The 20,659-nt window shown below is 50.7% G+C and overlaps 1 protein-coding gene, 1 long non-coding RNA gene and 4 other non-coding genes across 6 annotated transcripts in view; 1 reads left to right on the top strand and 5 right to left on the bottom strand.

Moving 5' to 3' along the window:
- Positions 1-1,868: 1,868 nt before the first annotated feature.
- On the bottom strand, positions 1,869-10,153 carry LOC138990929 (uncharacterized). The gene is made up of 3 exons (XR_011466962.1): positions 9,885-10,153; positions 3,139-6,315; positions 1,869-2,306 (listed from the first exon to the last, which is right to left on the bottom strand). It is a non-coding gene; the product is annotated as an uncharacterized lncRNA (long non-coding RNA).
- TRNAK-UUU (transfer RNA lysine (anticodon UUU)) lies at positions 4,309-4,381 on the top strand. The gene has a single exon. It is a non-coding gene; the product is annotated as a tRNA-Lys (tRNA).
- Positions 5,224-5,296, bottom strand: TRNAF-GAA (transfer RNA phenylalanine (anticodon GAA)). Its single transcript has one exon. It is a non-coding gene; the product is annotated as a tRNA-Phe (tRNA).
- TRNAK-UUU (transfer RNA lysine (anticodon UUU)) lies at positions 6,040-6,112 on the bottom strand. The gene has a single exon. It is a non-coding gene; the product is annotated as a tRNA-Lys (tRNA).
- A 472-nt stretch (positions 10,154-10,625) lies between the features above and the next one.
- TRNAF-GAA (transfer RNA phenylalanine (anticodon GAA)) lies at positions 10,626-10,698 on the bottom strand. Its single transcript has one exon. It is a non-coding gene; the product is annotated as a tRNA-Phe (tRNA).
- A 7,164-nt stretch (positions 10,699-17,862) lies between these two features.
- The window catches only part of OSBP (oxysterol binding protein), a 28,022-nt gene continuing 25,225 nt past the window's right edge, over positions 17,863-20,659 (bottom strand). The window contains exons 12-14 of the mRNA XM_070383272.1: positions 19,865-20,046; positions 18,807-19,027; positions 17,863-18,720 (exon numbers count right to left, since the gene is read on the bottom strand). Coding sequence (XP_070239373.1) covers positions 18,578-18,720; positions 18,807-19,027; positions 19,865-20,046 — 546 coding nt within the window. The 3' untranslated portion in view covers positions 17,863-18,577. The remainder of the gene's footprint in view (positions 18,721-18,806; positions 19,028-19,864; positions 20,047-20,659) is intronic.

Here is a 20,659-nt window from a genome sequence, read left to right as displayed (position 1 = left end):
CCCATCCCTGGAATTCTCCAGGCAAGAACACTGGAGTGGGTTGCCATTTCCTTCTCCAATGCATGAAAGTGAAAAGTGAAAGTGAAGTCGCTCAGTCGTGTCTGGAGTGTCTGGAATACTGGAGTGGGGTACCATCGCCTTCTCTGGACCCAGCTCCTACTGGGAGGGAAATTTGTTTTTCTCTTTTGTCTGCTGGGGTCTGTAGAAAACACAGGATCAGGGACGCTTTGATCTGAAGGACTGCCTATGTGATCTCTGAAGGATAGAATAATCTGATACATTTTTTCTTCATTTATTATTTAAAACAATACGCGCTTGTTTTTTTTTTACCCAATAATACAGATGTACTTAGAGGAAACACTTCAAAGCCGTTCCTCTAAAGGTGGTCATTTTTATTAGATTGTTTTCTATTCTTAAACATCTCATGTATATGCAAAAAACAAATATGTAAATATATATATTTAATACACGTATGCGTTTATACACGTTTGCACATGTTTAACACGTATATACACAGACACGCACATGTAAAGGATGTCTATCCCTGTGCACATCCCCGACTCTTCCGCACACATTACGGCATACGTGTTCTATCCCTGTGCACACCCCGACTCTTCATTACACATCGTGTTTCATCCCTGTGACATCGTGTTCTATCCTGTGCACACACCCGGCTCTTCCGCACACATTCGGCATCGTGTTCTATCCCTGTGCACACCCCGGCTCTTCCGCACACATTCGGCATCGTGTTCTATCCCTGTGCACACCCCGGCTCTTCCGCACACATTCTGGCATCGTGTTCTATCCCTGTGCACACCCCGGCTCTTCGGCATACACATTCACGCACATCGTGTTCTATCCTTCTGCACACCCGGCTCTTCCGCACACATTACGTGTTCATCGTGTTCTATCCCTGTTCTATCCCTGCACACCCCGGCTCTTCCGCACACATTACGGCATACGTGTTCTATCCCTGTGCACATCCCCGGCTCTTCCGCACACATTACGGCATACGTGTTCTATCCCTGTGCACACCCCCGGCTCTTCCGCACACATTCACGGCATCGTGTTCTATCCCTGTGCACACCCCGGCTCTTGCGCACACATTCTGACATCGTGTTCTATCCCTGTGCACACCCCGGCTCTTCCGCACACATTACGGCATACGTGTTCTATCCCTGTGCACACCCCCCGGCTCTTCCGCACGTGTTCTATTCGGCTCTTCCGACGGCATCGTGTTCTATCCCTGTACACACCCCGGCTCTTGCGCACATTCGGCATCGTGTTCTATCCCTGTGCACACCCCGGCTCTTCCGCATCGTGTTCTATTCTGACCCGGCTCATCGTGTTCTATCCCTGTGCACACCCCCGGCTCTTCCGCACACATTACGGCATACGTGTTCTATCCCTGTGCACACCCCCGGCTCTTCCGCACACATTACGGCATACGTGTTCTATCCCTGTGCACACCCCCGGCTCTTCCGCACACATTACGGCATACGTGTTCTATCCCTGTGCACACCCCCGGCTCTTGCGCACACATTACGGCATACGTGTTCTATCCCTGTGCACACCCCGGCTCTTCCCACACATTACGGCATACGTGTTCTATCCCTGTGCACACCCCCGGCTCTTCCGCACACATTACGGCATACGTGTTCTATCCCTGTGCACACCCCCGGCTCTTGCGCGGCACGTGTTCTATCCATTACACCCCGGCTCTTCCGCACATCGTGTTCTATCTATCCCTGTGCACACCCCCGGCTCTTCCGCACACATTACGGCATACGTGTTCTATCCCTGTGCACACCCCCGGCTCTTGCGCGCACATTACGGCATACGTGCTGTCTGGCAGCTTCTGTCATTTTTGTCCAACGTAACCTGAGTGTCTTTCCATACTGGATTACTTTTCAAACTCTGTTCGTAGTTCCTGAGGTTAGCGGCAGGAGCTGGAAATGAGCTCAGGTGCAGCTGCTCTCACTCAAAAGTCAATGTTCAAGAGACACAAGAACTGGTGGGAAAAGAAAGAAGCTTTTTATTCAGGAAGCCAGCAACCTAGGAAGATAGAAGACGGGTGTACCCCTAACCGTCTCCAAGTTTTCAGATGGAGAGAAAAAGATTTCATAGGGAAAAACCAGGAAGTGTCTGGGGTGAGCGAGTGGGTCTTGTGTGCAGAACAGCACAGCCAGCTCTGACGGTCGTCTCAAAATGAGTAACGCTGTGGTCTGGCTGGACTCGTCTTGTTTTAATCACAGTTAATCTTCAACTCCAGGGTCAGTTTGGTTCCACTTTCTTGAGGCAAATTTCTGGAAGTATGCAAGCCACAGATTTGGTACCGCTCAAGATGGAGTCATTTGTGTCAAGGCTACAGTCTGCTCTCTGTGCAGCTGGCTTTTTCCCTCTGGTGGTGGTTTTAGCATCTGCAAACCACCTCAGGAATGTGCATCAGATACTGTTATCTGTGTCTTTCAGGGAGGAACTAAAGATTCTGTGACTTATGTGGCTGATCTATTTCCATTGTTACCAGTTCTCTTGGCCCAGGCAGGGGGCGACAGAGGATGAGATGATCATATAGCACCACCACTCAGTGGGCATGAATTTGAGCAAACTCTGGAAGACAGTGAACAACAGGGAAGCCTGGTGTGCTGCAGTCCATGGGGTTGCAAAGAGTTGGACAGGACTTAGTGACTGAATAAAAACTCCTGGCCCAGCTGCTAGCTTTTGTTACTAGATGTTTACATGTTTCCAATCCTTACCTCTAGAGCTAGCCTTTGGGAGGCCTGGGAGAGGAAACCTTTTCTACAAACAAGAGACAGGTAGCTTTGTAGTGGGGGGGAGGAGTGTGTCCCAGGAAGGCCCCCTAGGATCCTGCTCAGTTACGTGGTACATTTCTCCATAAAAGAACTACAATTATTCTTCCCCAACAGAGGAGGTGTCTGAATTCCAGGGACAGCTAAAACCCTTATGAGGCTCTACTCCATAGAATTCCCTTCCCTTCCTTTCTCTTTCAAGGGATCTTATCCAACGCCTCGATGAATAACATGGCAATGAAGGAGCAGAAGTAAGAAAAAAAAGGCGGGGGGGGGGGGGGTGCCTACTATTGACAATTGAAACACACACACACAACCGACAACTTACGAGTCACATTTTATTCAAGGACCTGACTGAAGACCAGCCAGAGAAGCAGACTCTCAGGTAGCTCTGAGGAACTGTTTCAAAGAAAGTAAGGCAGGACCCAGGATATATAGGGATTTTTTCTGGAGGGGAAAAAAATATATAATTGAACATTAAAAGATTACTGCTAAACATAGAAAAACATACATCTCAAGTTAATTATTTTAGTGCTTTCCTAAGTATGGGATGATGCAATCGTCATTGAAATTATTGAAATTATTCCTTTGACATGCATCTTAACTATCTAGGGCCAATATCCTGTTTTTTATCCATTCTGAATTCCCCTTAGAGTACACAACAGGGAAGCTGCAGTGCCTGAAGGCTTGATGGCTGCAGTGCCTGATGGCCTGATGGCTTGATAGATGGCTATCTATCAGTGTTTGATAGAACGGTAGGCAACATGGGTTGCCTCCAGGGTAATAGGACTTCCTAAAAATATAAAATTCAGCCTGATTGAAACTTTTCAATGAGAGCTTCAAGGAAAATGTTCAGATTCACTAGCGGAGGTCTTTTCCCTTCTGCCCTTCCCTCTGCTCAGGATTCTCTTCCTGAGCCTTCAGGCCCCCAGTCACCATTGGCAGCTCAGCTGGCAATCATCATCCGCTGGAAGACTAGTTAGGACCCTTAACTTCCTGTGTTGACCGGCTTCCCACCACCCAAGCGCTTGATATCTATCTCGTGTGTCTTCCTGCCTCACTGAGGACGCCCACCGAGTCTTGGTCCTGAATAGGTTCTGATGAATAAAGACAGGAAACCTAATCAATTATTCATAAGGTTCCACCCACAAGATGCTCTGGGGCTCTTCACAGACCAAGACTGGGTTAATGCCCAGCTCCCCAGGAGGCCCCCCAAGGGTCCTAAATCAGAATTCCTCCTGAGATGTTTCCTTGAGATGCGAGGGGGAAGAGCATCCTCCTTTGGTCGGAGCAGGGGTTGGCCGGCACTTACTAATATTTTCTTCATAGTCTGTCTGTGACGGGATCAGAAAAGACTTCCACCAAGAGCCTGCTCCAACCTGATTTTGCAGTTTCACCACTCACTAAATCAACAAAAAGACTCAGAATTTTAATCCAATAGGAACGGCAGCGCGGTCTATTTTCTGTGGATAGACTAGGAGAGGAAGTATTCTAGGGAGCCCGGATAGCTCAGTCGGTAGAGCATCAGACTTTTAATCTGAGGGTCCAGGGTTCAAGTCCCTGTTCGGGCGGCGGTTATTTTAAAATCGTGAAACAAATTGGAATGCGTCCACACCACTCTCTGAGGTGAGGTTGTGCAAAACACACTTGATTCAGTCCGGAGTTTACAACCCAGCAGGCAGGCCAGACCGGGGTGGGTTTTGCAGAAAAAGTGAAAGGGGAGGAAAGTGCCCAGTAACTTTCTCTCCCAACCTCAGTCTTTTACAGCCTTTGTATGATAGATACTTGGTCTTTGGATATTTTTATCTTAAAACTAGTGTGTAGAATTAGTTTATTTTCAAAACATCAATAAACACATAACCAAGACATTTGCATCCCTGTCGTCAGAGTAACGATGGTAATGCTCCTGACAGGAAATTTGCAAACATTCGCTCTGAGCAGTAACAGTTCACGCACGGTTTATGAGAAGAGAGGTGAGAAAACTGAGATTGCAAGAAATATTTTAGGTCGTGACACGTGCTTATAAATTACCTCTCCAGCCAGGAACCATCCCGACCATTCTTCTAATGCACTGGTGGGACCCTGATTTGCCAGTCCTGCTGTAGAGACAAACGTTTTTGAACACTGTCTTCATGTCTGCCTCCGATAAGAAAAACTTGCAAGCCCAACGTGATTATATCTGGCATCAAACCCAAGACCTTCCACCTGTAGACCTGAGCTGACCACATTATAAATGAGTCAGGCCACACGGCTGCGACCCAGCATCCAACAGTGTGTAAGTGGAGTGACTGTGCGACCGGGTCCAGGTTTCTTTAAAGGCTTAAGCTCTTAGCATCTTCACCGTGTGTGGTGGCCTGCCTTTGGAAAGGCACGAAAGAAAGGAAAGGACTCCAGACCCACTCAGCAAAAGCCCTGCCGAAACCCGGGATTGAACCAGGGACCTTTAGATCTTCAGTCTAACGCTCTCCCAACTGAGCTATTTCGGCGACGCTGGCTGCGTCTTCAACCCTGTTAAGGAAAATTCTAAAGAAAAATTGTAAAAGGACTCCTCTCTCGTCTCTGCTTTTTCAGTTGCCAACCTCACCTTCCAAAGTGCGCCGCTTTTAGCTCGGAGCTTTCCAGAGCAGTGAGGAAGAAACCGCATTCCTGTCGTCCGAGAACAGTCACGGCCCGCCGAGTCCCAGGCCGCCTTTTCTCGCCCCCTGACGCTTCCCGGCCTCTCCCCCGGACGCCAACGAGAGGACCGACAGCCGCCCACCAAGTGCCCAGCGCGCGACCGACGCGGGTCCCTTCAGGCGCCGCCCCGCCGTCAGGGTGGCAGAACACGCTATCTTTTAACTGAACTCACTAATCTGCCCTCAAAGCACCCACAACCAAGCAGGGCTGCCCCGCTCCAAACTCTGGGTGAGACCGGAGGGCGGCGGCCATGCGGGAGCCCCGGCCTGCCCGACGCGCCGTCCACCTCAGCAGCGGGGCCGCGCCGCCCGCCGGCGGCTGCCCGGAAACCCGGGCTTTAGAGCGTCCGCGACGCACGGCGCGTCTCGCGGGGCCTGCGCAACCAGGGCTTGCGGGGTCTGCGGGGCTGTTCCCCCGAAAGCGACTGGGTGCGCAGCGTACACGCGCCACATCTCACTCCCTTTTCCAAAGGAAAGACGCTAACAAACGGAGGCTCCTATACCTGGGTCTCACTTTCAAAAATCCCGGTATTTTTGTTAAAAAGTCAAAATTGCGCCCGAACAGGGACTTGAACCCTGGACCCTCAGATTAAAAGTCTGATGCTCTACCGACTGAGCTATCCGGGCTCACGACTCGGAAGCACACTCTGATGAGTGAAAGCCGTACGAAGGCTGGCGCTGAGGATTGTGGGCGAGGCGCTCCGGGCGTTTCCGGCTTCCTCCAGCGAGCGTCTCAGTTCCAGTCTGCAGGTTCCGCGGCCGGGCGCGGCCAAGTGGGGAGGGCGGAGGGGAGGGGACTAGGTGGCTCTCTGGCAGCCGAAGGCAGGTTCCTGCAGTGAAACAGGAGAGGTGCGCCTTCCTGTAGAGAGCCCTGGCACACGTGCTTCCTGAGGCCGGAGAAGCCAGCCCTCAGGGCCCCACCCCGCGCGGCGCCCTCACCCCGGAGCGCGCGGGGTCGGAGGCCTCGGTTCAGCGCGCGAGGCGGGGTTGAGGCCGCTTCCTCGCCCAAGAAGCGCCACGCGGCACTTCCCTGTCCCCGTCCTGGGCCCACGAGACGGATTAGCGGAGGGCGACGCTCTGGGCTTCGTACACGCCGTGTTTCGGCGCCCTTTCGGTCCTGTGGGCTCGTCACGCCGCGACCACCCAATCCTTGGTGTTCCCTCCCCCGCGCTGTGGGTCCACTATAGAGCTGGGAGCAGACCTTTCAATTCATTTCAGTTCAGTCGCTCAGTCGTGTCCGACTCTGCGACCCCATGGACTGCAGCACGCCAGGCCTCCCTGTCCATCACCAACTCCCGGAGTCCACCCAAAATCATGTCCATCGAGTCGGTGATGCCATCCAACCATCTCATCCTCTGTCATCCCCTTCTCCTCCCACCTTCAATCTTTCCCAGCGTCGGGCTCTTTTCCAGTGAGTCAGTTCTTCGCATCAGGTGGCCAAAGTATTGGAGTTTCAGCCTCAGCATCAGTCCTTCCAATGAGTATTCAGGGCTGATTTCCTTTAGGATGGACTGGTTGGATCTCCTTGCAGTCGAAGGGACTCTCAAGAGTCTTCTCCAACACCACAGTTCAAAAGCATCAGTTCTTCAGTGCTTAGCTTTCCTTATAGTCCAACTCTCACCGTCCATACATGACTACTGAAAAAACCACAGCTTTGATTGAAGGGACCTTTGTTGGCAAAGTAATGTCTCCACTTTCTAATATGCTGTCTAGGGACCTTTGGAGCCGTGTAATTAATGCTTTAATCCAGGAAGATGGAAGTGCTCAGATAACACAGAGGAATGCTTAGAAGGCGAGAGAAGGACCTGCCAACAGGGGTGCGGGGAGAATTAGAACTGTGCCCTGAAAGGCGAGTAGGAGTGTGCCAAGCTTTCAAGCTTGTTACTTGCAGGCAAGTAACACCTGTCTTCCCCGGGCCTCTTGTTTCTATCTAAATACCTCTGGAAGAGATTCTTCAGGCTAGAAACTGGGAAGAATTTGCCTTTTTAAGGCAAAGGCCCAACATTTCCTAGGAATATAATGCCCACCCTCATGGTCCCGAGGTGGTTGACGTTGTTCAGAGCACTTTTTCCTCAGGAGCAATAACTACTATCTCATCCTTCCATCTTACCTGTGTGTAACACTTTAAAGCCTGCCATCCCGGTGGATCTGGAGAAGGCAATGGCACCCCACTCCAGTATTCTTGCCTGGAAAATCCCATGGACGGAGGAGCCTGGTAGGCTGCAGTCCATGGGGTTGCTGAGAGTCCGCACGACTAGCGACTTCACTTTCCCTTTTCACTTTCATGCATTGGAGAAGGAAATGGCAACCCACTCCAGTGTCCTTGCCTGGAGAATCCCAGGGACAGAGGCGCCTAGTGGGCTGCCGTCTCTGGGGTCGCACAGAGTTGGACACGACTGAAGCGACTTAGCAGCAGCAGCCCGGTGGATAGATCGAGACGACTTATTTTATCAGGGCTTCCCTGGTGGCTCAGACAGTAAAGAATCTGCCTGCAATGCAGGAGACCCAGATTCGATCCCTGGGTTGAGAATTTCCCCTGGAGAAAGGAATGACAACCCACTCCAGTATTCTTGCTTGGAAAATCCATGGATAGAGGAGCCTGGCAGGTTACAGTCCACGGGGTCACAAAGAGTCACACAGGACTGAGAGACCATGATTTCATTGGCTCAGGGGATTGTGGGGGCTGGCAAGTTTAAAATCTACTGGGTTGGCCAACACGCTGGAAATTCAGGTAAGAGTTGATTTTGCAGTCTCTAGGCCAACTTCAGCAGGGCAGCCATTTGTAGGCTCAGGCAGGTTTTCGATGTTAGTCTTGAGGAGAGTTCCTTCTCCATTAGGAAATCCCAATCTTTGTTCTTAAACCTTCAGATAATTAGATGAGGCACACCTGCGTTATGGAGGGTACTCCACTGCTTTATTCAGAGTCTACTGATCTAAATGTTAATAATATCTAAAGAATACCTTCATAGCACCATCTCACCCGGCATTTATGTACCAGAGCTGCTATATTGACACATCAAATCCACTATTACACACATTGACATAAATCATGCAAACTTTGTTCTGCCTGACATTAATCCACTGTTGTTGTTGTTGTTGTTGTTTTTTCCTTTCTTTGATCATCATTGACTTTTTCAGAGTCCCTTATCAAAATGCATCCTTCCACCCAAAAGCACAAAGATTTGGGGGATGAAGCTCCTCCTCAGTGGCTCTCTTGGCACAGGTTAACAGAAAGGGGAGAGCAAATCACAGGTCCTCCATGCCGACTTTATCACATCTTGAGTTTTCAGAACGTGAGGTGTAGGCCTCCTGCCTCTCTCCCTGTGTCCCAGCCTGGGAGCTGGCGAAAAATGGAGCCTTGCCTGAGAGAGGGTGGTCCATGGGGCTTCCCAGGTGCCTAGTGGCAGAGAACCTGCAGCCAATGCCCGAGAAGTAAGAGGCCCCTGATCGATCCCTGGGTCAGGAAGATCCCCTGGAGGAGGGCATGGCAATCCAGTGTTCTTGCCTGAAGAATCCCATGAACAGAGGAGCCTGATGGGCTACAGTCCATAGGGTTGCAAAGAGTTGCACATGACTGAAGCAACTAACACTTTTACTTGTGTGTGCCATTGCACTGCCTTGAATGAAGTGGCTCATTATCTCAACAAATTTTTCGATGTTTTCTGTTTGTTTTCAAGATTCAGTCCAGAGCTTTCAAATCTCCCTTTCCTTGATGCCCCCATCCCAGACCAATGTGGGCAGCACTGGAAACCTGGAACCCGGTAAGATGGCTATTCCTGGGGTGTTCCCTGGTGGTCCCCACCCGAGGTCTTGTCTGGTGGTGATGAGAACAAATCAACTGATGCCTTTTGAAACCTGCGAGTTGTTAAGAACAAGAAACTACCAGTCTCTTCTGAAATCCAGTACCTGCTGATGAGAGTTTCTGACTATCTTTGCCGAGGCGCCTTCGGGATAGGGGTGGGGGCGGGGTGGGGGTGGGAGGGCGCATCCAAGTCTGAGCGGTGTGGATATGGGATGGACAACAGCGATTTGCGATTAGCAAATAAAATTACAGTTAAATTTGAATTTCAGCAAAATAACGAGTATGTAATTATTATGTCCCATGCGCTCTTTGGGACATGCTTATACTAAAAATAGTCATTGTTTCTCTGAAATTTAAATTCAATTGGGCGCCGTGTATTTGATTTGGTAACCCTAGTGCAGACATAAACCAGAAAGGAATTCCAACCCCTCACCCCACCTCACCCGGCCACCGCCACCATCACCGAAAGCTGTCCTTGTGTCGTCAAACCAAGCTGCAGTTGAGGATCTCTTTGGCAGAGAGAGGGCGCAGGCTGTGGCCACCCCCGAGGACAGCCCCCCACCCCGCACGTGGCGGCTCCCTGCCCGCAAAACCCACCTGCAGAGCCGGGAGCCGCCGCCCCCGGACGCGCGGGGAAGATTGGAACTCCCGCAGCTCGCGGAGCGTGGTCCGAACCAGGAAGGCAGGATGAACTAGAAAGAGAATAAAGTAGAAGAGCCTGGCGCTTATTTTACAGAGTGAAGTAAGTCAGGAAGAGACAAAACAAATGTATGTTAAGGCGTGTGTGTGGACTCTAGAAAGATGGTATTGAAGAACCTCTTTGCAGGGCAGCCGTGGAGACGCAGACAGAGGGAACAGGCGGGGGAGGAGAGGGAGGGAAGAGTCCAAGAGTAACGTTGAAAAATACACTTTATCACATATGAAACAGAGAGCCGCTGGGAACTGGCCGGCCGAGGCAGGGAGCTCAAATCCGTGCTGTGACGCCTCCAGGGATGGGTGGGGTGGGAGTGAGGGGGGTTCACGAGGGAGGGGCATGTCTGCCTACGGCTGACTGCAGAAAGAAACACACTACTGTAACGCAATTATCCTCTAACTAAAAATAAATTTAAAGAAAAGCGAAGGGCCCGTGGTGCATGGGGAGAGCTGGTTCCTCACACACTTAAGGGCAGGGAAAGGGACACTGACTTGATATTGACCAGCTTAAAAGCAAAGGTGTAGGGACCAGTGCTTCCTGTCGATCCAAGGGCAAATGAGGTTCCCCTCACCGAAGGGGGAGACGAGGATGCAAACCATAGGGGGTATTCAGGGAATATCGTTGGTGGTGACGCCTAAAACCACTGCCGAAACCCGGGATTGAACCAGGGACCTTTAGATCTTCAGTCTAACGCTCTCCCAACTGAGCTATTTCGGCAACTTCCGGAAAGTGGCTTCCTCGAATCTGTAATTAAATATCTGCTCCATTGTAGCAAAAGAAGGATTGGGATATACTTTTAGCGGGAGGTAGCGGAGAAGGCAATGGCACCCCACTCCAGTACTCTTGCCTGGAAAATCCCAAGGATGGAGGAGCCTGGTGGGCTACAGTCCATGGGGTCGCTAGGAGTCGGACACGACTGAGTGACTTCACTTTCATTTTTCACTCTCATGCATTTGAGAAGGAAATGGCAACCCACTCCAGTGTTCTTGCCTGGAGAACCCCAGGGATGGGGGAGCCTGGTGGGCTGCCGTCTATGGGGTCACACAGAGTCGGACACGACTGAAGTGACTTAGCAGCAGGCAAGGCCTCTGTTTATAAGCTAAAAGTAATAATTTTACTTTTCTCTTTTTCTAACTACCTTGCTATTTGTTTTTCTCATGTAAAAATAAATCATGGACTTTTTTCATGTTAGCTATGTAGACATATTTCATTCTTTTTAATGCTTACACCGTATTGGTTGTGTGGATATAACACATACACTTAATCAAATTCCTAATGATGGACATTTTAATTTGTCCCTCAGTTTTCATTATTAAAAACAATACTGTAATGACTATCCTTTTGTATTTGTTTTTCTTGTGAGAAGGCAGATTTCACAAAGCCAAAAGATACGAACATGTGGAATTTTTCAGATATTGTCAAAGTGGTTTCAAGACATGTATGGAAGAGAACAGTTAGGAAGGCCATTCGTAAAGATTTCCAATGTAAATTTTCAATATTACCTCCCGATGAAGTATTATACATAGGGTCATGGTTCAGTTGGTCAGTCGTGTCTGACTCTTTGCGACCCCATGAATTGCAGCACGCCAGGCCTCCCTGTCCATCACCAACTCCCAGAGTTCACTCAAACTCTCGTCCATCGAGTCGGTGACGCCATCCAGCCATCTCATCCTCTGTCATCCCCTTCTCCTCCTGCCCCCAATCCCTCCCAGCATCAGAGTCTTTTCCAATGAGTCAGCTCTTCCCATGAGGTGGCCAAAGTACTGGAGTTTCAGCTTTAGCATCATTCCTTCCAAAGAAATCCCAGGGCTGATCTCCTTCAGAATGGACTGGTTGGATCTCCTTGCAGTCCAAGGGACTCTCAAGAGTCTTCTCCAACACCACAGTTCAAAAGCATCAATTCTTCGACGCTCAGCCTTCTTCACAGTCCAACTCTCACATCCATACATGACCACTGGAAAAACCATAGCCGTGACTAGACAGACCTTTGTTGGCAAAGTAATGTCTCTACTTTTTAATATCATGGTATCTGTATGTTAAAAGCATTGATTTGCTAAATCTAAACATTTAAAGTGTACCTCAATTTTGTTGAGGCTGTATATTGTCACCCTGCTTATTTAAAATTATATGAATAGTACATCGTGTGAAATGAGAGGCTGGATGAATCACAAGCTGAAATCAAGATTGCCAGGAGAAATAACCACCTCAGATATACAGATCATTCCACCTTTATGCCAGAAAATGAAGAGGAACTAAAGAGCCTCTTGCTGAGAGTGAAAAAGCTGGCTTAAAACTCAGTCTTCAAAAAACTAAGATCATGGCATCTGGTCCCATCACTTTACAGCAAATAAATGGGGTAAAAGTGAAAACAGTGACAGACTTTATTTTTTTAGGCTCCCAAATCACTGCAGATGGTGATTGCAGCCATGAAATTAGAAGTCTCTTGCTCCTTGGAAGAAAAGCTATGACAAACCTAGACAGAGTACTAAAAAGCAGAGACGTCACTTCGCCAACAAAGGTCCTTGTAGTCAAATTATGGTTTTTCCAGTAGTCATGTATGGATGTGAGAGTTGGACCATAAAGAAAGCTGAGCACCAAACAACTGATGCTTTCTAATTGTGGTGCTGGAGAAGACTCTTGAGGGTCCCTTGGACTGCTAGGAGATCAAATCAGTCTATCTTAAAGGAAATCAACCCTGAATTTTCACTGGAAGGACTGATGCTGAAGCTGAAACTCCAATACTTTGGCCACCTGATGCAAAGAACCAACTGTTTGGAAAAGACCCTGATGCTGGGAAAGATTGAGGGCAGAAGGACAAGGGGGTGCAGAAGATGAGATGGTTGGATAACATCAGTGACTCAGTGGCCAGAGTTTGAGCAAACTCCTGGGAGATAGTGATGGACAGGGAGGCCTAGTGTGCTGCAGTCCATCGGGTCGGAAAGAGTCAGACATGACTTAGCAACTGAACAACAAAATCTCAATTGTTGTAATCTCATCTTGGCATTTAAAAATTTTGAAACATACAGACATCGTCAACAAGTGGAATTGACTCAGACCTCTCAAACTCTGAGAAGCAATCTATAGTTTAATAATATCCCCTAATATGCTGATTTAGCCCACCTTCTCCCATTTCATAATTTTTGACCTTTTGCATTCATATATTATATATATATAAAATTGCACTAGCCCAAGCTCTAACTGAATAAGAATCTCTGCAGATGGGGCTAAGAATTATATATATTTTTAACTTCCAGGTGATTTCAATGTGCAGCCTCTCAGCATCTCATTCCTCAGTCTTCACAAAAATGTAGCCATTACATTTGGTTGGATGACTTTAATTTTTATTGGGATATAGTTGATTTCCAATGTTGTGTTTGCTTCAGGTGGACAGCAAAGTGAATCTGGGCCCATGTTTTAAATTGCTTCCTTAAGCTCTCCACAGGCTCCTCCAACTCGGAATGCCCCAAGTGAACCTGTCTTTCCTCTAGACTTGTTTAGCTAGCTGCCACCTTCCAGCCAAGTTTCCAGAGCCAGAAAAACACAGATTCCTTCCTCCTTCCCTCTGCTCCCCACCAGTAGTCATGCTCAAGTGCTACTCATCCCTGTTCAATATTCCTGGAATTCCTGCACCTCTCATTCTCACAGTTTCTCCAGCCTCTCAATTGATTGAGTATCACTCATTTTCCACACTGGGACTCACGATCCTGCTTCCAGATCTCTCTCTGGCTCCCTCACTGAAAACAAAAACCAAGACTTCTTTGAACACCAAAGTATATAAAGACTTCCATGACTTGGGATTCACCTCTGTCCATCACCCAATCAGTGTCCTCTCCCTGACCCTAAACTCCAGCCATTCGTATAGCCGTCCAAACTCAGGATGCTTTCCTTGATTTGGGTCCTTAATTTTTGGTCCATGCAGCACTTTATACTTTGCTCTTCCTCTAACTTGCAACTCTCAACTCAGATACGTTCTCCTAGTTGCGGAAGGCTTCCGTGAACGTCTTTATCCCCCCTCCCTACTCCCTATAGGCGTGTTGCCTCTCTACAGTGCCATTTATCAACCTAGATTGTAATTGTCCATTTATCTGAGCTCGTTATCCCTAATGTATATTATGTAACAACTTGGAAGTCAGTGTTTAATGAATGAATGAAAACATACTTAGCCATATCTATCTCAGGGCCAACTGGTTTTTTGGTGTGTGTTAGTCACTCAGTTGTGCCCGACTCTGCGACCCCATGGACTGTAGCCTGCCAGGTTCCTCTGTCCATAGAATTTTCCAGGCAAGAATGCTGGAGTAGGTTGCCATTCCCTTCTCCAGGCGATTTCCCGACCCAGGGATTAAACCGGTGTCTCCTGCATTGCAGGCAGATTCTGTACCGTCTAAGCCAACAGGGAAGCTCAAACATCTGGTTCTTTACTAACTTCTAAAATCACCTGATCAAACTCAGGTGTGACTTCCACAAGGCTATTTATAGAAGAATCTGAGATCTCCAGTTTTCACCTTTAAGGAAACTGCATCTAATCAGCTTGTTAGCTTCCCTTGGGGAATCAAGGTGAACCCCAAGAGGAGCACTTTACCTGAAAAGACAGTAGGGAGGAAAGCCTGAGGAGAATGTAACCACCGTTTATGAACTTTGGAACGGAAAACCATGGACGGCTTCGGGAATGCTTCCCACAGGGCAGGGCATATTACTGGGCAAAAGCTTTATAAACCTTTAGAAGCAAACTCTTAAGTTTTTATAACAATGTTAAGAGCTTCACAAGATATATACCTTATAGTGAATACGTTGTAGTGATTTTTCTACACTTCCTTTTAGGACTATAAGTTGATTTTCATTTGTCTTGCTGCAAGTAGAGCAGATCCTTGAAATGTAGAGGTTTAATGTTTTTGTGGGACTTCAGAGGTCCCTGTGGAGAAGGAAACGGCAACCCACTCCAGTATGCTTGCCTGGGATAATCCCATGGATAGAGGAGTCTGGCGGGCTGCAGTCCGTGGGGTCACAAAGAGTTGGACACGACTGAGTGACTGGGCAGAGTTCCCTGACAGATGCAATACTGTGTCATTTTGCTGAGTCATATATAACTGTGAATCATGAGGAAGGTAGACTCCGGGGGATCTCTGCCCCAGTTCATCATGTCACAGCAGCCCCTTAAAGGACTGAAGGAAGGATGTTGAAAGGATGGAGCTAGACAGCCTCACACTGAGTGAAGAAAGAAAGAAAAGCAATATCATATGACGTCCCTTACAAGTGGAACCTAAAAAGAAAGGATACAAATGAACTTACAAAACAGAGACTAAGAGACTTAGAAAATGAACTTAGGGTTGTGTGGGGAGCGGTGCAGGGAGGGCCAGTTAGGGAGTTTGGGATGGATATGCACACACGCTGTGTTTTATTTAAAATGGATAACCAACAGGACCTATTGTACAGCGCACGGAACTCTGTTGAATGCTATGTGGCAGCCTGGATGGGAGGGGATTTGATGGGGCGGGGCGGAGAATGGATACACGTATGTGCATGGCTGAATCCCTCGGCTGTTCACCTGAAACTTTCACCACATCGTTCATCAGCTTTACCCCAACACAAAATAGTAAGTTAAAAAAAATGAAGAAGGATGTTGAAATGTTTTGGGTACATTCGACTGCCCTTATTGGAGGACATTACACACCACCTGCTATTCAAGATTGCAAGATGCAACCTCACAAATGTCAGGGGTCTACTACCATGCTGTAGCTGCCAGAAAAACCACTGCTGATACTTCACACCCAGCCCATAATGGGAATCGGGCAAATGACTTGTGCCAGATCAGTGGCCTTCCCAAGAACCAGGCTCGAAAAAGTTAACCCTGACAATGCAACTGATTTTGTGGGCATGAGAGCCTTGAGAAGTGAAGGCGTCAGGAGGACGAACTTCAAGAACGCTCCTTCCTTCAGGTAGGACTCCCCACACAGTATTATCCACATTAAGAAGCTTCTGGAAAGACAGATACCCATGTCTTCACGATGTTTAGCCCAGGAGGAGGAAATGACTTAGCTACCCACTGCCTTCCAGCCCAGTGTCTCACAGAACACAAGGTTGCAAAGGTCGCAAACTCCAGGGTTAAACAAACCCTGCTTGGAATTCCAGTGGTGTGACTAACCAATCAACTATGTGACCTTGAGTAAATTAGTTTATTTTCTGGGCGTCTTTCTTCATATTCAGCTTGACGACTAACATGAACGTCTTAAAAATTGTTTAAGTGGAAGTCAGGCAACGTTGAGCGCTCCAGTCTCAGGACCCTGGACACAGAAACACAGGCTGAAGACAGGGGCCGCTCCCCCAGGCCAGAATTGGCGGTGCCCTCCTCCAAGGTCTCCACCCCCCCACCCCCACCCCCACCGTGCCCAGCTTCTCCCCCGTTGAACTTCTCAGAGAAAACCTAAACCAGCATTTTCAGCGTCCTTACGTCTTTCCAAGGTCTTCCAATCACCTCTCAGTTGCTTATTCTTCAAAACACAGAATTTGAATCCCTGCATGGATCAGCTAAGACTCTGAGAATTTATACGGGCGGGTGAAATTAAATTCAAACATCTGGAAACCCATGCCGAGTTTTTCACCCAGTTTCCCATGAAGATCAAGTTCCCTGACTCCCGAAAAACAAATCACCGTGAGGCCAGTTCTCCACCTCTTTCCGCTGCCTCCTACTAAGTAGAAGTGAATCAGACAGACAATCTGACTTTTTAAAAATTATTTAATTTAGTAGTTTTCTTGGAAAAAAAAACCAATAAGGCAAAAAAAAAAAAAAAAGAAAATATATATAGTTTTGTTTTGCTTCCGTGTGACTATTTCACCTGAAGGACTCGAAGCTTCTTCCTTGAGCAGGAATCTGAGGATCAGGCTGGGAACGTAGTGCAGATGGAGGAGGAGGCAGGGGTGGGGCGACAGAGCAGGGAGTTCAGTCTCCGGGGGGTCCCACCGGCCGAAGCACCCACCCCAGGAGCGGGTCGCTGCTTCGTGGGCCTCCCTGGAGGCGGCAGACCTGCCGTAACCCCTCGCTCGTGCTGGGAAGCGAGTCCCCGGAGGCAGCTCCCGACAGCCGCCAGGGAGGGGGCGGGCGGGGTAGGAGCAGGCCTGGTTCCCCGGCAGAAATCCAGTTTCCCTGCGGGCCGGCTTCCCCTGGAATGATTCCCCCCAGGGACCCATGCTGGCTGAGGCTCGGCAGTTAGGGAACACAAACAGAACACTCAGGAAGAGCAGACAAGGAAGGCACCTCGATTTGCGATCCTCACCAAGGGTGGGCGGCACGGGGGTCAGATTTCAAAGACAACTGAAACGAAACACGGAACAAAAAAAGAAGGAAACCGGGGCCAACCAGGCGCGGTTCTCTTACCCAGCCCCAGTTCCCAGGAAGGAGGACCAGCTACGCGGCGCTGCAGCGGGAAACGCCCCTCCTGCCCATCTACCCACTCTGTCCCCGGAGGAGGACAGAACGCTGGGCAAGGGGGCAGGGCTTTGTCCTGCAGAGTGGGGTGAGGAGGGGAGCGGAGCTGAGACTGCAGTGGGCGCCCAGGATGCGACCCGCGGACACAGACCCTGCCGGGTGACCGAGAGTCCCGGGGAGACAAGTGAGATCCGAGAGCAAGAGTCTTAACGGGAGGGAGGGAAATCAAACAGAAAATTCGGCCTTTTCTCTACATATATATAATATACAGATATTAACACATTATTCCAGCAGTGGCTTCAGTCCGTGGGCTCTGAGAGATGGTGAAAACTCACTCGGGATAAACGCCTTCCTTCGGATTCTGAAGTCTGTCAGAACGGGGCAGGTAATGCTTTGTCCCTCGGGGCACAAACCTAAGCGGGTACTGTGCCCGGAGACAGACAGAAAGACAGAAAGAGAGAGTGAGCAGCCAGGAGAACAGAGGAGAAGGCGGCGGGGACGGTGGGGTGAGGGGGCGGGAGAGCGCGGCGGCCAGCCGTGTCCACGCGGCCTCGTGCTCCGGGTTCTCCGAAGCTCTCTGCCTGAGCGAGTCCGTAAAGCTCCCCGTGAGGACAAGGCGACCCTTCTGCGCCCGGCCGTCAGGGAAGGCGGAGAACAGCAGCGGGCTGTGCCAACGAGCGAAGTCACTTCCTTCCAAGCATGGCCTCTGCGCGTGCGGGTCCTGCAGACGAACCTCTTGCGGGTCGTGCGACCCCGGGCGTCTCCTGGGCCGCACCTCGGCTCCACCAGGGCGCTCACCACGGTCCGTCGCCAAGTCTGAGCGTGTTTCTTTTTTGAGGGAACCTCTAGGATCAGCTCCCACTGCACAGCGCCGGGCGCCCCGCAGCAGCGTGCTCCCCGGGCCTGGCTGAGTGGCTGCTCCGGGGGGTGAGGGCCAGCATCTCGCGGGGGCGAGTGGGCCCCCCCGACTCCGGGGACGTGGGGGGCGCCTCCCCGACACGCACGCGGGGGTCAGAATGTTGATTTCAGGGTCAATCAGCTAAGGCAACCAGCCAATCACCACCAACGGGGTCTGCTTCTGGTGACTGATTCGGAACAAGAAGTGATTGGTTAAGACAGACGAGCTCGGCGGCGGCCCGGCAGCAGTCCGCGGGCTCCTCCTCCCCGGCGGCTCCTTCAGAAGATGTCGGGGCACGAGTCCCAGTCCTGCCGCTCCTTGCACTCCCAGTAGCCGCCCCGGTAGATGTGCGTCAGCTCCCGGGTCACCGGGTCCTTCCTGCGCTCGAACCACAGCGCCTTGTAGGGGTCGTGGGCCGCGCCTGTCGGGCAGGAGGCGGGGAGGCGGGATCAGGGCCGCGGGCGCCTCCCTCAACCGGGGCGCGGACACGCGGCGGGGCGCCCTTACCGTCCTCCGTGGCCCTCACGGCCTCGGCCTCGCGCCTCTTCCTCGCAAGCCGCTGCTTCTCCTCCAGGCGCTGCTTCTCCGCGTTCGCCTCGTCCCAGCGCCCGTTCTCCATCAGCCTCTGGTCGGGCCGCAGCCGGCTGTCGGTGGGCGCAGTGCCGGCCTCCCAGGCGTTGAGGGTCAGAGCCAGCTCGGAGAAGTAGTACATGTTCTCCGCGTTCTTCCTGCAGGGCAGGGGTCAGGAAGGGACGGGCAACGCCAGAGCCCAGAGCCCCGTGAGCTAGAGCACAGCTGAGCTCGCCCCAGGGATACAGCCCCAGGTGTCCACAGAGCCTGTCGGCGCGCCTAACTGAGACCGGGCGGGACCATCCCCTCCCCTCCCAGGGCCCCCTAGCTGGATTGTTTTCTGGGTGTGGGTTATGCTCAGTTGAAATTAGGAAGACTGAAACATTCTACTAAATAAAACCTCAAGCTTGTTTCCTTTTGCTTTTTTTTCACCACTTTCTGGGATAACCTTGGCTATCACTAAGGACTGAACATATTAAATGATGACAGCAGACAAACGGTCTCCGTCTTAATTATTTCCAACGTCCTGGACATTATCTCAGGAACCATCATATTGCCATAAGCCTTTAGGCCACAGGTGGTAGGCATCTTTATCCCTTGGCCGTTTCTGAACAGTTTTGCTCTAAATTACAGAAAAATATTCTTCTGAATCACAATCCAAAGGACCTCTGGGTGTGTGCATGCTCAGTTGCCAAGTCGTGTCTGACTCTGTGACCCCATGGACTGCAGCCTGCCAGGCTCCCCTGTCCACGGGATTTCCCAGGCAAGAAAACACTGGACTGAGTTGCCATTTCCTTGTCCACCAAAGGACCTTTAGGAGACACCAAATTATTTTTTGGCAGGTGTGGTCTGAGTCGTTTGAACTCTCCTGGGACAAAGCAGGCGACAACCCCACCCCACAGGGCCGCCTTGGGGTCCTCTGCAGGCGTCCACCATGGCGCTGGTCCGCGCAGACTGAAGCCGGAGGGCAGGGGAGGGGCCGGCGAGATACTCACGGTAAAGGGTTCCGCTTCCAGAGCAGCACCCTGCTCTCCTCCGCGTCGTGGCCGCGCTGCCGGGCGTCACCCCCGTTCTCCCCGGGGACCGGCTGCACTTTGAAGCAGTCCATTTTCTCATCCCACGTGCCCAGCAGTGCGAAGTGAACTCTCCCCGATGCATCGGTCACCTCCCCCGTCACCTAGGGGTGGAGAGCAGGCTCGGGAGGGCTGCACAGAGGCCGCGCCCCGGACGCCCTGGCCCTGGGGCATATGCTGCTCGCACCCTGCTGCACAGACTCCGGGGACCGCTTGACTTACTCCGGGAGCGTGTGCCTGAACTGCTCAAAGGAACAGCGTCATGAATGGGAGCTTCGTCACCATTCGGTGGTACAGCGGTTTTTGTCCTACGATGTATGCAGAAGGGTCTGACCATACTGGGGATTACGTTGTGTTCTTCTCAGAAATCAGAGACCACAGACGGACCTCTTCACTCTCCCAACACAATCCCCGGCACAGTTCCGCCGCGGCAGTGACGGACGCCTGGCTTGACTTCACAGGGGCCTCGCTGCCGCGCCTGCTCCCTGCAGCCCTTCCCTTGGTCCTGCCGCAGCGCCCCCCATTCTCAGTCTCTCGTGGGTCTGTTTGTTTGTTTGTTTGCCACCTTTGCTCAGTTTGCAGGATCTTAGTTCCCTGACCAGGGATCAAACCTGGGCCCACGGCAGTGAAAGCCCCCTCACCACTGGGCCAATTCTAATCTCTCACTGCTCTTGACTTTTACTTTCTAACTGTCTTTTGCTGAGGTTCTCCTTTACC

This window comes from Bos mutus, chromosome 15 (genome assembly GCF_027580195.1).
Source record: "Bos mutus isolate GX-2022 chromosome 15, NWIPB_WYAK_1.1, whole genome shotgun sequence".
In the NCBI taxonomy this organism is placed as follows: Eukaryota; Metazoa; Chordata; class Mammalia; order Artiodactyla; family Bovidae; genus Bos; species Bos mutus.
The sequence above is the reverse complement of the archived record's forward strand: the minus strand, read 5'-3'. Positions and strand labels throughout refer to the sequence as shown.